The sequence below is a fragment of the Gadus morhua genome, chromosome 1, assembly GCF_902167405.1.
Source record: "Gadus morhua chromosome 1, gadMor3.0, whole genome shotgun sequence".
Lineage (NCBI taxonomy): Eukaryota > Metazoa > Chordata > Actinopteri > Gadiformes > Gadidae > Gadus > Gadus morhua.
Window position 1 is genome coordinate 16660345 of NC_044048.1, and position 14455 is coordinate 16674799.

At 48.8% G+C, this 14455-nt stretch overlaps 2 protein-coding genes across 10 annotated transcripts in view; both read left to right on the forward strand.

Moving 5' to 3' along the window:
- tmcc1a (transmembrane and coiled-coil domain family 1a) overlaps positions 1-10949 on the forward strand; it is a 39968-nt gene extending 29019 nt beyond the window's left edge. For 6 of the 9 annotated variants that reach the window (XM_030352989.1, XM_030353006.1, XM_030352998.1 and 3 more), the window contains 4 exons: positions 5019-5276; positions 5727-6415; positions 7459-7594; positions 8254-10949. In XM_030352989.1, coding sequence (XP_030208849.1) covers positions 5019-5276; positions 5727-6415; positions 7459-7594; positions 8254-8568 — 1398 coding nt within the window. In that variant the 3' untranslated portion in view covers positions 8569-10949. Of the gene's footprint in view, positions 1-903; positions 4291-5018; positions 5277-5726; positions 6416-7458; positions 7595-8253 lie in introns of those variants that run through there. The other 3 variants (XM_030353028.1, XM_030353013.1, XM_030353011.1) reach the window with 3 other exon arrangements.
- Positions 10950-12919: 1970 nt separating this feature from the next.
- The window catches only part of plxnd1 (plexin D1), a gene marked incomplete in the record, with an annotated part of 60583 nt that continues 59047 nt past the window's right edge, over positions 12920-14455 (forward strand). The window contains 1 exon segment of the mRNA XM_030353398.1: positions 12920-14350. Within this exon segment, the coding sequence (XP_030209258.1) occupies positions 13112-14350 (1239 nt within the window).

Sequence of the window (14455 nt, forward strand, 5' to 3'; positions counted from 1 at the left end):
GGAGTAAAATATTTTGAGCAAAAAATGAAAAGGGAGATGAATGGGAGGATGGAAGGAGGATTGATATTGCTAAACATATTCCAATAACATAACGATAAAAAAAGTGTTTGGGTTTCTGCCAGAATACTGAGTCTTGTTCAACATAACTCATTGTTTGTATGATTTCAATATTTATGACTGTAAAAATCATGGGGGGGGGCGGGGGTTTTAAACGTCTGAAAGTACCTTCTACTATCTTCCCATATTGTCTATGACACTTTATTTGATTCTCACCCACTATGCCTTGCTCTCAATAATCTGAGACATGGGATGAATGAATCACAAGTGCTCATGTTTTAGCCATAGCCGAGGCAATAACCTACACTTGTTCGTTTTATCAGTTTTTGAACAGACTTTGTGATAAGTCCACTTTTATCATCATGTTGAGTTATGCACTGACATTAATGATCAGAATCGGTCAAAGATCGCCCCGGCTAATCAGATGGTTTGAAGTTCAGGCAGTCAGCGATGACGCGGCCCCGCGGCGAGAGAGAGAGCGGTTCACGGTGAGGACAGAGGCAGTGAGAATGGAGAGAGGACGGCTGAGAATCACACAGACAACCAATCAGGGGCCACTTCTCCGTCCGCTCGGACAGCAGAACCAATGGCCCTGCGGTGCGCGTGGGGCTGAGGCCAAGAATCCAAACGACCAAGACCCTCCTGGAGGCCGTTCTTTGTGCCGCAGCCATTTCATCTCATGCTCTGTTTTGTACCGACAATAAAAGGATGAGCCGTGGCTCCCCGGCGGCTCCAGGCAGCAGAGCAGCAGCACACAGAGATGAATCACCTCTTCAGCTTTTCACCACTTCTTAGAAGGGCGTAATGCGACACTGAGCGGGGGTGCTGGGTAGGTGGGTGGGGGGGGGGGGGGCAGGGTGGCGGGGACTCGTTCCCAGAATGAGATGGGGTGTCACAGTATCCCTTGTGGATGTATGTCGCCGGCACCTCGCAGAGGGAAACTGGAGCCGGAGGTACAGGAAGCTCAAAGGCACTCGACCGGAGTCAGAGGCGAGTTAACTGACAAGGTAAATATAATTAAGAAGGCTAATGGGTTTAAGCTTTATTGCGCTTTATGGTAACTGTGATGCAGGCAATGCATACAATTATAGCTGACATTTATCAAAGAGAGAGACAGAGAGAGAGTGGAGAAAAAGAGAGAGAAAGGGTGAGAGAGAGCGTATACTGTAACTGTGACTTGGTATCAACAACAACACAGGATCTCTTAAGATGTTCATCTTTTTTATTTATTCATAGTGAAGTAGTATTATTAAAAACATGAACAAATATTAATAATATATGGATTTTACTTCCCCGATGACAAGCGTTTGAGAGTCAGGGTTTGAGGTCGCCTCTTGTTTTCACACCTCAATATTTATATCTCTACAGATCAAGGCCAACGCTCTCACAGTAGCACTTTCTAATAATATCCACTTTCAAAATGGTTTAAAACTAACCCTTGACCTGAAATCATAATAATTGTTTTTCTCTCATGATATTGATCTACATTTATAATTACATTGTATAATTTTTAATTGATGCATGGCTGGGCATCTGCTGTGTCGCCGTTGTTATGTTTTTCTCGAGGAGGTCAATCAATTTAATGATAGTTCATTGGAATAATAAATGCCACACTATTCTACTGCGTGCAAGATATGCCAATGGAAAGATGTTCATCAGCATGATACAGGTCTTATCCCTCCACCTGCTGATCTGCTTCAACTCCTTTGCCAACAATAACGAAAGCTGATGAAATCTAGCATTTTATAGACAGTAACATCATTTATCCACCAATTATTCAGCATAATTGTTGATTGTTTTTTATGAATTGTTAGTAAAAGTTGCTATAACTTATTTAATAACCATAAGTATAACTAAATTATAATTAAATATTTTCATGCTTTCATTATCATACATGTGATACACAAAACTTCAGGCACAGGTTTTGAGGAAAGAGCTAATGCCAGAGGGTTGCGTCAACCTCCTGTATAAGATGCTATGTTGTACTTCCTTTCGCAAAATAATTAATTGTTGATGTTGAAATCCGGCTTCTAGTTGACGCTGTTATTATTGTATTAATATGATTAATTGTATTGTGGTGCTCTCTTGTCATTGCAAACAATAAGCAAGTATTTCAATAATTTAGATCAAGGTCTAGATCGCCTTCAACGGTAACATTGTACTTAAAACTAGCTATTGAATAAGTTCTATGTAACTGTGTGTGTGTGTGTGTGTATGTGTGTGTGCGTGTGCGTGTGCATGTGGGTGGGTGTGGGTGCGTGTGGGTGTGCACATCGGTGTGTGCAAATGTGCATAAGGGTGTGTGCGAATGCGGGAGCACACAACATGGTGAACTGCCTCTAGTATGTCAACTGTGTTTGACATACACCTGCACATATAGAGCACACATCTATTTAACAGAGAATGGTGGACAAATGCCTGTTCATTTGACATGTTTGTCAATTGGTCTGTCTGCAAAGGCTTGGATAGGCTTTGAACAGGCCTCCTGTGGATGGGAGCTCCCTCTGCTTTACAGACGGTTGCACAGCCAAACCCATCAGGCCGACAGACAGACACAAGCTTAGAAGAGAGAAAACTCTGCCTAAGTCTATGTGTATGTGTCTGTGTGTATATCTGTGCGGGTTTCTGTGTGTGTGTTTGTGTCAAGTTTCTTCTTCTCCTTCCTGATAATGGCTCAGCAAATAAACATGTTCAGCTGTAATCACTCTGATAAATTACATGTGCCCCTTCAGCTGAGTCTGTCACAGACACATTTACAAATATGAAGCCATCTCCGTTGCTGGGAATGATGTCCATCGAAAGCATGGCTGGACATGAGCCATTATCGAGCTATGCCAACATGACATCATGGTCTCATATTTCAATGGAACCTGTTTGGCCGTGAGACCTTAAGCCAATGACAGGGAATACATACACATTGCTGGATGAAACAAACCTACACCCTGACGAACATACCTGATGAATTATTTTTAACATGGATGTGTGTGACAGTGTGGGCTCATTGTTACGTTAGTTGTACGTAACTCTGCTTAATGTATGTTTATCATGCTGTCAAACCAAACTAGTATGATTGTAATGGGTCAGTGTCTGTGAGCCGCCCCATCTTATCAGAAGCTGGTAAAGGGTCAACTTGTTTGCAGTGCAGAGTAATCAACAGTGTTCCTTTGCACCCTTTTATCTATTTCTTGCTCTTCAGGAGACCACCACATTGATTAGGTGTGTCATTTAAATTCCTCCTTTAAATTAGTCCACGACCTTTGATCATATACTGCAGTATGTATTGTCTACCTAGAGACATATTATTAATTGGCATCGAGAAACAGTATAATTTGCTCAAGTCAAGTCAAGTTTCCTGTAATCGAAGATTTTAATTGTTTTGTAAGACTAAGGGGTTGTTTCAGAAACACCGTTGAAAATAGGCAGTGTCGTAGCAGCAGTCCCACTTTAGATATTCGTAGATCAGCCCGAATGCAGACAGTATCACACTGCCCTCGGCAGGGAGGCGCGCAATGTGAACGGTACTGGTTATTCTTGTTCTGTGCCAAGACTTTCTTTTGGCTGGCAACTCAAGAGACAAAGTTCAAGTCAAACCTTACATATATAATACACAGTGCCCTGTAACAGTCATGTCCAACTGGATCGAGTACATTTTTGTCTCAAAGGATACTAAAAAAAAGATAAGGTTGCGATGAATTTCGGGTTATATCAGCGCTTCTTTGTAAAACTTCCAGTGATAGACCCACCGAGAGAACGCTAGCTCGGGGATATGATAACGGCATGTCTGTGATCATTTATTTTTGGTGGAAACGATGACCGTTAAATCATTATTTATTATCAACACATTGACTTAACTTCTAATTAGTTCCCGGATGTTGCCATTTGGCTTGCCTAGGAGCTATATTTAAGGGAGCGAGCACGAGCGGATAACAACGATTGGCGTTTGACTCGAACTCAGAGGATGATGTCACCTAGTTTCAGTTTAGAGCGAGTAGACGAGTTGTGGGCGGAGCCAAACAAACGCGAGGGGAGACGGTTTCAGGTGAGGCTGAAGACTCCCGACGGGCAGGAGTCAGTTGGAGCACAACCGGCAGCCGGGCAACACACGGCTCGGGGTTCGTGCCTATCAATTTAATGATTATTAACAGAATTCGCCCGATTGATGAAAGTGGGAAGTATAAAATCTCTTTGGAGAAAATGCATTGGGAACAATTGCTTCGCCTGCGGAATGGGAAGGTGAGACGCGATGCGCTCTGCTTTATTTATTTTTTAATGACAGATATCACATGTGTATATTGCCTGCTGCGAGTGCGAAGTCTTATTTCTGAAGATTGACCTGTCTGATAAGATTATCATAATACAATACCACTTTTTTTTTACCTGATACCGTGAGCTTTGATTTGTCAACAGAGGCGCTTGTCATCATATTACTCATTTTTTGGCATCCACTAAACCAAGCATTGAGGCGGATGCGTAAAACACCTGTATTACCATATATGGAGTCTTGGCTTTTGCTTGGGATTGTCAGACGTTGGCAGAGGTCGATATGGATCCACTGTCCTATCTTCTTATTGATTTGTCTTCTCTCTTCTGAGGGGCTTGATTATAGCTGCACCTCTGTCCGTATACTGTTTAATGCTAATTAATTAATTTTAATTGAATCAACTGCACTGTAAATACTGTACAGTTTTTCTAAACACAGTGTGTGTGTGTGTGGGTGGGTTTGGGGGGAGGTGTTTAACGAAAATGCTTTGCGATATTTTCATTTTCATTTCTCACAGAAACGGATAGGTATCCATTCCACAGAAGGAACTGGGATCTTACTTCTTTTTCGTCTCCTCTTGAGGGGAATTGCCCCACAGTAACACCCTCCACCGCTGTTCCCCGTCACGAGAGGCCCTGTTTACGGCCTGTCAGCAGAACAAAAATACATCTCCTAACATCCCCTTCCTTCCCGTCTCCAGATCGACCGGCTGGATGCCGGCGGCCTGGCCCAGTCCCCGCTGGGCTTGTCGTGCGGGGCGGACGGAGCGCTTGCGGGGGCCGAGGACGCCACGCCGGACCCCCAGCGCACCAAGCAGGCCATCGCCCAGCTGCAGCAGAAGATCCTCAAGCTCACGGAGCAGATCAAGATCGAGCAGACGGCCCGGGACGACAACGTGGCCGAGTACCTCAAGCTGGCCAACAACGCCGACAAGCAGCAGAGCTCACGCATCAAGCAGGTACGGGAGGAGCCGCGCCTCGGCTGGCCCTCTTATGTGGAGTCCCCGTGACCGCGTTAAAACGTTTCAGAACCGAGACATCTCAGAACCGATACACGGCCCGCGGTACCGATAACGGCGCCATTCTGCGATAATCAATACATTGTAAGAGAATCCTCTAACGATATATCAGGATATATTATGTGTCTAAATATGAAAACGAAATGACAAGGAGAAAAACTAAAGTAATGGATATTGCCTTTTATTCATGGCCCAAACTGAGTCTTAAAGTGTTATTAATATATTTATATATGGGGGGAAAAAAATTTTTGGGGCGCAAGTGTATCGATTCTCGTATCCCACGAAGACGCTATAATGCCATACCGATCATATCGAGGCAGATCAGCCCGACCAATGTTTTTTTCCCTCTTATTCCAACCTGTGTCCCCCCCCCCCCCCCGTGCCTGCCAGGTCTTTGAGAAGAAGAACCAAAAGTCTGCGCAGACCATCCAGCAGCTGCAGAGGAAGCTGGAGCACTACCACCGCAAGCTGCGGGAGGTGGAGCACAACGGCATCCCCCGGCAGCCCAAGGACGTCCTGCGGGACATGCAGCAGGGCCTGAAGGACGTGGGGGCCAAGGTGACGGGCTTCAGCGGGGGCGTGGTGGACAGCGTGAAGGGGGGCCTGTCAACCATCTCCCACGCCACGCACTCGGCCGCCGGCGCCGTGGTCTCCAAGCCGCGGGAGATCGCCTCCCTGATCCGCAACAAGTTCGGCAGCGCCGACAACATCGCCTCCATGGAGGAGCCCCCCACGGCGGCCGGGGAGGAGGGGGCCGCCGGGGCGGGGGGGCGCTCGCTGGGCAGCGTCGGCCACCACTACCATTCCAGCCCCAAGTACGGCAGCGAGGAGGACTGCTCCAGCGCCACGTCGGGCTCCGCCGGGGCCAACAGTATCACGGGGGCCCCCGGGGGCCCGCCCAGCTCCAAGGGGATCACCCTGGAGAGGAGCCAGAGCTCCAACCTGGACCTGCTGCTGCAGGAGGTGCAGGACCTGAGGGTGGGCCAGACGCGGCTGGAGGAGAAGCTGGAGGGCCTGAAGAGCCACTACCAGAGGGACTACGCGGTGGTGATGCAGGCCCTGCAGGAGGAGCGCTTCAGGTACGTGAGGAGCCGGAGGCAGGGGGCCGGGGGTCACTCGTGATCCACGGTTGTGTCAGAGTGAAGACTTGTACCTTACTTAAACCGTCTTCATGACCTGAAGATATGTTGTTGTCGAATCGGGTACTTATTTCTAGTCCTTGTGTTAGGCTAAGGAAAGGGGCCGTTATGTGCGGGCCGTGTTCCACTAAGTATTTATAAGTCAGCTATGTGACTTGAAGAGGATTGGACATAGTTAAAATGTGTTTATTGTAGTGTTTTACTGTTGATTGGAGTACTTTCAGAATGTTAAGAAAACCACACATACGCTGTTTTTATGTGGCGTAACACAGTAGACATTCCCCGACTGAAATGAGTGTAAGTATCAGTCTAAGGAGGAGAAGCAGACAGCGGATGAGTGAAAGATAAGAACCACAAGGCTCAATGTTAAACCCTTCAGCTAGGAACAAGACTTTTCTTTCCCAGGGTTAGAAAGCCCTTTATTTGGTCTGCTTGGACCATGTCCACTGTGGACCGTAACCCATACAGACATTTGTGACGTTGTGTTTGTTTCAAAGGGAAACTTTCTGATTGGCTGAGTCTATTCTGAGCTTGACCTGTAGCGCACAGCGGCATGCTTGTTATTGTTCTCGTGTGATGAGTACACCATTACTAATCCGTGTTGTCACTGTACACACAAGTATGAGGTCGTATCAAAGGTATCTCTGTCACGGTTCCACTTGTTTTCCTACTGTCTGGCTCGCCGCTGCCCTCACTCATCATTTTATCATTTACCGCATTTTATTTTCTTCTACTAATAGGGTCTGTTATTGGGCATCTTACATCCAATGGTTGTCTGTGATTGGTCTGTCGGATCAGAAGATGAGTCATCTCTAAGCCAATTATCCTCAAACGTCTTTCTTTCTGTGTGTGTGTGTGTGTTTGCATGTGTGTGTGTGTGTGTGTGTGTGTGTGTGTGTGTGTGTGTGTGTGTGTGTGTGTGTGTGTGTGTGTGTGTGTGTGTGTGTGTGTGTGTGTGTGTGTGTGTGTGTGTGTGTGTTTAGGTGTGAGCGTCTGGAGGAGCAGCTGAATGACCTGACTGAACTTCATCAGAATGAGATCCTGAACTTGAAACAGGAGCTGGCCAGCATGGAGGAGAAAATCGCCTACCAGTCCTACGAGAGAGCCAGAGACATCCAGGTATACACTGCAGAAGGAAACACACACACACACACACACACACACACACACACACACACACACACACACACACACACACACACACACACAGGATATCAAGTCCCATGATGTCCTTTATTTCATTAATTTCTAATCCAGAGTTGGACAGCCAGGGATTTTCCATGAAATAGTTTTTAAACATACAAACTCCCTGACTCATCATAACGGGAAACGCTTTGGGAACAGCATCTATATAAAGTACATGCGCAATCCGGTCCACAATAGCTTTTGATACAGTAATACGAAACTTACTTTTGCATAACTTTTTGCATTAGTCACCTTCCTGCATTTATCCATCCTGGCAGCAGAGGGCGCTGTTATCCTCTTTATGTTAAGTGTGTAATCCCTGTACCAACCATGTTTCTCTTGTATGGCTTATAAAGACAAGAAATGTGAACTAGGTATACACAACCCAGAGCTTCCGGGTCTGGATTGGCCTTCCAGGTGGCCTACACCGAACACACACGCACTGTTAATGCAAGATGAATTGGATGCCAAAGCTGTGCTTTGGCATCCAATTCATCTTGCATTAACAGTGCGTGTGTGTTCGGTGTAGGTGTGTTCGGTGTAGGCGTGGTTGTCTAACCCTCTGGCGGTTGCTCCTCGTCCCTCCCCAACAGGAGGCTCTGGAGGCGTGCCAGACGCGGATCTCCAAGATGGAGCTGCAGCAGCAGCAGCAGCAGGTGGTGCAGCTGGAGGGCCTGGAGAACGCCACGGCGCGCACCCTGCTGGGCAAGCTCATCAACGTGCTGCTGGCCCTCATGGCCGTTCTGCTGGTGTTCGTGTCCACCGTGGCCAACTGCGTGGTGCCGCTGATGAAGACGCGCACGCGCTCCCTCACCACGCTGCTGCTCATCGTGCTGCTGGCCTTCCTCTGGAGGAACTGGGACGCGCTCTCGGGGTACACCCACCGGGCGCTGCAGCCCCCCAGATGACGGGACGGCCCCCAACAGCCCCCGCGTCGCCGAGGCGACGCTGCGGTAAACTAACCCACCGGCGGGGAAAGGAGGGCGGAGCGCGACCCCCCTCGGTTGCAATTTCGATCCCCGAAGCGTAGGAGAAGAATGTACCCTCCGCCCGTTTGATTTAGGGGGGGGGGGGGGGGCCGTGTGGACCAGCACCGAACACGAGCTCCGATCGGCTGAGCACACACACACACACACACGCACACGCACACGCGCGCGCGGGAGGGCCGGTCTGGACTGCAGAGAGAGAGACGAGGGGGGAAGGGGGGCTGCCCCCACCACAAGGGAGAGACTGTGTTTACATTGTAGGTGACGAGCTATTTGGTGTTCTTACTCCTCAAAGAACACGGTGTCATTCTGTTTTTAGTTTTCATCGAGCACATTGTGATTTATTCTTATTTTTTTCTAATGTTATTTTATTTTCAGCGTTATTTTATTCAGTACCATGTAGCATTATGGCCCTCTCGTGGCCCGGCGAGAGCCAGGGCGTAGTCAGGAATCCGTGGGGTAATTTCACGTCTGTGGTCCCTTTTGTAAAGGCATGAAGTAATGATCCCTCGACTGGGTGCCTTCGACACAGAGTCCCCGCACGTCCGTGATGGATGCCTTTTCAATTTCGGATGAAGGAACATTTGCAAGATTTTCACAGAGATTTTTCCTCCACCTTTTATTCAAATGAATTTCCCTCAGCGAGAAGAACCTTTCCTCGTACATGAAGGACGACCAAGACTTTTTCAGCGTTTCATGACTAGAGACTCCTTGTGCTTCCTTACTCTTTATACTAAAAAAAAACCGATTGCACCGTTTAACATTTCTTTCTTTCTTCCTTTCTTTTAAATTAATAGAGACTGAGTTGTTTGAAGAACGGGCATGAAGTGTGAAACCCTCATGAATGAAAAGCGGAACCTGTTTTTACAGGAGAAGAAGCTTTGATGGACCACTTTTTACCACACAACCGTCGGATCCCAGAAACTGCTTATTCATTCATAAGCAAATCTGCCGTCTTGTGCAAAATTTAAGCATGCAAACCTGCATGTTCTCATTAGGAAGAGATTAGAGCGAACGGTTCTTGATGATAATAACAGTGAAGACGGGCCAGAGTAGGGGTGGACTACATCGGAGGTATCATCGCCGGGACAATTGCTTTGACCTCGCCGTATGTAGCCACAATGTGAGGGGAAAAAAACATGAAATATTCTACTTTATACACCACTGGTGCTCATTCACTCCCAGTTCTAATCGCAACGGAATGGATTGCTCCTCCATATCATCTGTGATCATGTCTGTTGAGATGTGCACTGCCCTGGATGTGTGCGTGTTTGTACGTTTGTGCGAGCATGTTTGCGCGTGCGTGTGTGTGTGTGTGTGACGTGTGTGTGCGTTTCTGTGTGTAGGAAATTGCCCAATCCTTCAAATGCTCTCCCTGTGTAAAAAATACTAAAACAAAAAGAAAAGTCTAATCCATCTCATGTTTCCAGTCTGACGCCCGTCTCGGCGTGAGAGAAGGAGAGAGTATTGGAGGTTGTCCTTGATCGTTAATCAAATGACACGACGTTGAAGAAATGTTTCACGCTTAAACTCTTGGGGAGATATTAGCGGTGGTTGAAATGTCATTACAAAAATGGACTTGGCCATCTGTGAATAAGGCGCGCGTCAGTAAACCTCTCCTGTTTGTGTATTTCACCCTTTGACTGGAGAGTCCCCAGGTTCAACCCCCGGCCTCATCCTCCGCCCCCCCCCCGTCTGCTCAAGGGCAGGGCAGGGCAGGATGGCTGCGCTCTTCTGAAGTTCACTTGCACACACTCGATGAGTGGCTCAATGGGAGATAGCAGCAGATGGTAAAAAAACTCGGGACTGGACTGTGCAGCCGCACTTTAGCACACGGCCAGAGATAACCTTACCCAGGTTCGGGAAAGGGCGGGCGGGCGGCGCAGAAGTGTTTTCAATTGAGACTTGGGAGGGGAATAGCTGTTTGAGTCGGTAGTCCCGGTCGGGGGTGGGGGGGTACCCTCGGGTCCTGGTTCCCCCGTCGGCTCTGCCTCACTGAGCGACTCATCACCGGCGACGTTAGGTGTTGCTCCACACATGGACGGGTGGGGTTCGCTTGCACTGAAGTGAGACGTGCGGTGGCCTGTGTGTTTATTGAGCTTCTCCATTGTGTGGTGGTCGTGGTGAGGAGCAGAGGAGCATTGACGACGTGGGCCTGACCTTGGACCCCCCCCTCCCCCCCCCCAGTTTGACCTTGCAGTGACTCCTGTGATACAGCAGGTTTAGGGATGTGTTCAACCATTCCAGTGCCTTCTCATGTCCTTTTCTAAGTATGGAATAAATAAAGTGCATTCCTGAATAAATTATGGTGGATTGTCGTTTTTTTTTAATATATATTAGTACTGTACAGATTTTGTGTGTTTTCTTTTTAGCTGCGCCCTTTCTTGAGTCAGCACGTTCGCGAGGAAACCTCTAGGTGGCGGTATAAAGCCTTGCATGTGTTAAAGTGGCTTTGCCTCAGTTCTCCAAGCAAGGCGAAGTGTGTGGTCACACCCACTCGCGGGGGTATCTTATCGGGAAATAGAGCGGTCAAGTAAACTCATTTAGTTGTATTGTTAGCTGCGCAGTCCACGCTGGATCTCTTCCCATGATAATTGATTGGGCCTAGGTAATACCCATATATCTTGATATCAGTAACTCAACATAAATGGCATCAACATCTCAACACCACTACACTAATACATTCGCACCTAAACGAATCCGTCATAATTTATTTCACAACCTCCATCGGTTGTGAGGTATGATTTTGGTTTATAGCCAACCCGCAGAGCTCAGCCACACCTCCGCCCTGATATCTGATATCTGACAGCCCTGAGCCCCACCATACCTAATCTCTCCCGCTTATCTCCCTCAAAACGCACTGGATCCCCAAACCTAAGCACATGAGATACATGGTGCCGGGTGGTAAGGTCCTGGTGGTTTAGTTGCTAAAGTATGTGTGTGTGTGTGTGTGTGTGTGTGTGTGTGTGTGTGTGTGTGTGTGTGTGTGTGTGTGTGTGTGTGTGTGTGTGTGTGTGTGTGTGTGTGTGTGTGTGTGTGTGTGTGTGTGGGGGGGGGGTCATAATTGTGCGCTTTATCTGAGCACTCTCCCCTGGCAGATTGGATGCGCATGGCGGCGCGCCAAGATAAACAAGGGACGCACTTATCAGTCAAAATAGTAGCGCGTCTAGTGGAGGTGTCGGTGCCGGTGGTGCTGGTGGTGCTAGTGCTGGTGGGGCACAGACCCTGTGGGAAAGAGAGGGTGTCCGATGGGAAATCTGAGTTAAACAAAGCCAAAGAAATTGCGCAAAAATTTAGCGTGAGCTTTGATCAATATATGTATTTACTTAGTTTATAGCAGCACTTAATGCCTGAATAACTCGTTACATTCAGGTTGCCATCGTGCATCCCACTATAATATTCGTTCCGACAATTGAGCTCTCGGAGACGTGTCTCCCCCCCCCCCCCCCCCCCCCCGCCATCCCTCCCATATGACCCAAGGCATATTCCATCTAAGTCGTTACAGAAATCTGAACCTTTTCACGAATTTCTAAAAGAGGAACATGTGTTGCGCTTGAATATTTATGAGCCACAACCGGCGAAAAGCTCTTCAGAGTAGAAGTGAATGTCAAACCCAGGGAAAGGTGCGCTGTTGTGCCCATCTGGTAGCACTTTCACGGCACTTATGTGCCCAGAGCGTATCTTCACCAATCTACAGAACTAATCCCGCAGACTGGAGAGTGGAGACTATAGCAGAGAACAGGAGGTGGACGAACGACCTGTCATTAACCCGAGGACGAGCGGAACCCGTGAGGTTGAGGAGCAGTGATCAAGTGGTCCCTTTTACAGAAGGAGATCTCTTTCCTCCGATGTCACACGTATCCGTCCATCCTTTAAAAGCCGCTGTCTCTGAAAATAAATGAAGAGTGTGTGATTAAAATGTCTATGGGAAAAAAATGTGTTGCGTAAAAATGCTTTAATATCAAAACGCAAATGCGTTTCTTGTGCGTCAGAATAGAGCCAGGATGATGGTTCATATTTTAACCAGATCCAATTACAATAGTGCTGTTCTAATTGAGGAGCTCACGCTACGTTGTAGAGAGAGAGGGGGAGAGACGAGAGAGGGAGAGAGAGAGAGAGAGAGAGAGAGAGAGAGAGAGAGAGAGAGAGAGAGAGAGAGAGAGAGAGAGAGAGAGAGAGAGAGAGAGAGAGAGAGAGAGAGAGAGAGAGAGAGAGAGAGAGAGAGAGAGGGGGGGGGGGAGAGAGAGAGGGTGGGGGTGAGACAGAGGCAGCCTGCGCTCACAGCTCTGAGCTGTGGCGAGGAAAAGGAAGCACGATCCGCTTCATCACGTCACTCTGGGTCGAGGCGTTGAGCAGGAAGCAGCTTTTCCTCTCGGATTGTCGCCGTAGGAACAAACATTGCATTTCAGTCTTTACTCAATGCACCCCTCGGCGCAGAACACGCGGAAGCCGGCCAGAAGGAAAAATGCCTCCTTCGACAGAGATGGTAGTCGCCCTGCTCCTCGCGGTGCTCCTCGCGTCGGGAACGCGCTGGAGTGCCCACGGCCCGCGCCTTGCCAGCGCGCTCCAGATCCACGAGTCGTTCGCTTCTCCGAACCGCACCAATAACTTTGTGGTAGACAAAGTTTCGCGAAACGTGTACCTGGCCGCCGTGAACACCATCTACCAGCTGAACGGCACGCTGAGCCTGGAGGTGGAGAAGCGCACGGGGCCGGTGCAGGACAACCTGTTGTGCCATGCACCGCAGCTGCCCCAGGCGCCCTGCGAGCACCCCAAGTCCCTGACGGACAACTACAACAAGCTGCTGGAGCTGGACCCCGAGCAGGGGGTGGTGGTGGTGTGCGGCTCGGTGTACCAGGGTTTCTGCGAGCTCAGGAAGTTGGAGAACATCTCGGAAATCGCGGTGGAGTTCCCGCCACAGGGGGAGAAGACGGTGTTTCCGAGCATGCTCAACATCGCCGCCAACCATCCCAACGCCTCGACCGTGGGCCTGGTGTTCAGGAGCCACGGGGGGAACACCCGGCTCCTGGTGGGAGCCACTTACACCGGGGCCGGCACCGCGTTCTTCCCCAAGAACCACAGCAAGGAGGACCTGCGCTTCGAAAACACGCCGGAGATCGCCATCCGCTCTCTGAACATCAAGGATTTATCCAGACTTTTTACCTATGACATCAACCCGTCAGAGGACAACGTGTTCAAAATAAAACAGGAGGTTAAAACTAAAAACAAACTCAACTTTGTCCACGCGTTCGTGCAGAAGACGTACTCGTATATCGCGATAAACAATGACGCCAAGACGGGGCACAAGGAGAGCCAGCCCAACAGCATCCTGGCGCGGATCTGCTTGGACACGGATCAACCCAGGAAGTCCAACTCGGGCCCCGAGAGCAGGAAACTCACGGAGTCCTACATCCAGATGCCTCTGCAATGTGGATTAAGTGGGAACATATACAATCGGCTGCTGTCAGTGTACCCCGTGGACATCCACACCGACCGCGGCCAGGGCGCAGAGGCCTACCTGTTCGGAGTGTTCTCCAGGTCGGACAGAAAGTCTGCCCTGTGCGCCTTTAGGTTCGGGGACATCGAGGAGGCGATCCGGCAGGGCCGGAGGAACTGCTCCAACTCGCCAAGCAGCGACGTGCAGGTGCTGGATAGCGTCATCCAGGGCTCCGGCGCAGCCTGCATCCAGAAGGGAAATCTGGTGGTAAGCAGCAGTGATTACCAGTTTCACAGAAAAAATAACACAAAGTGGACTTTTTCATTAACCATTAGATTATATATTTGGAATACAATTAATTGTTATCGATGG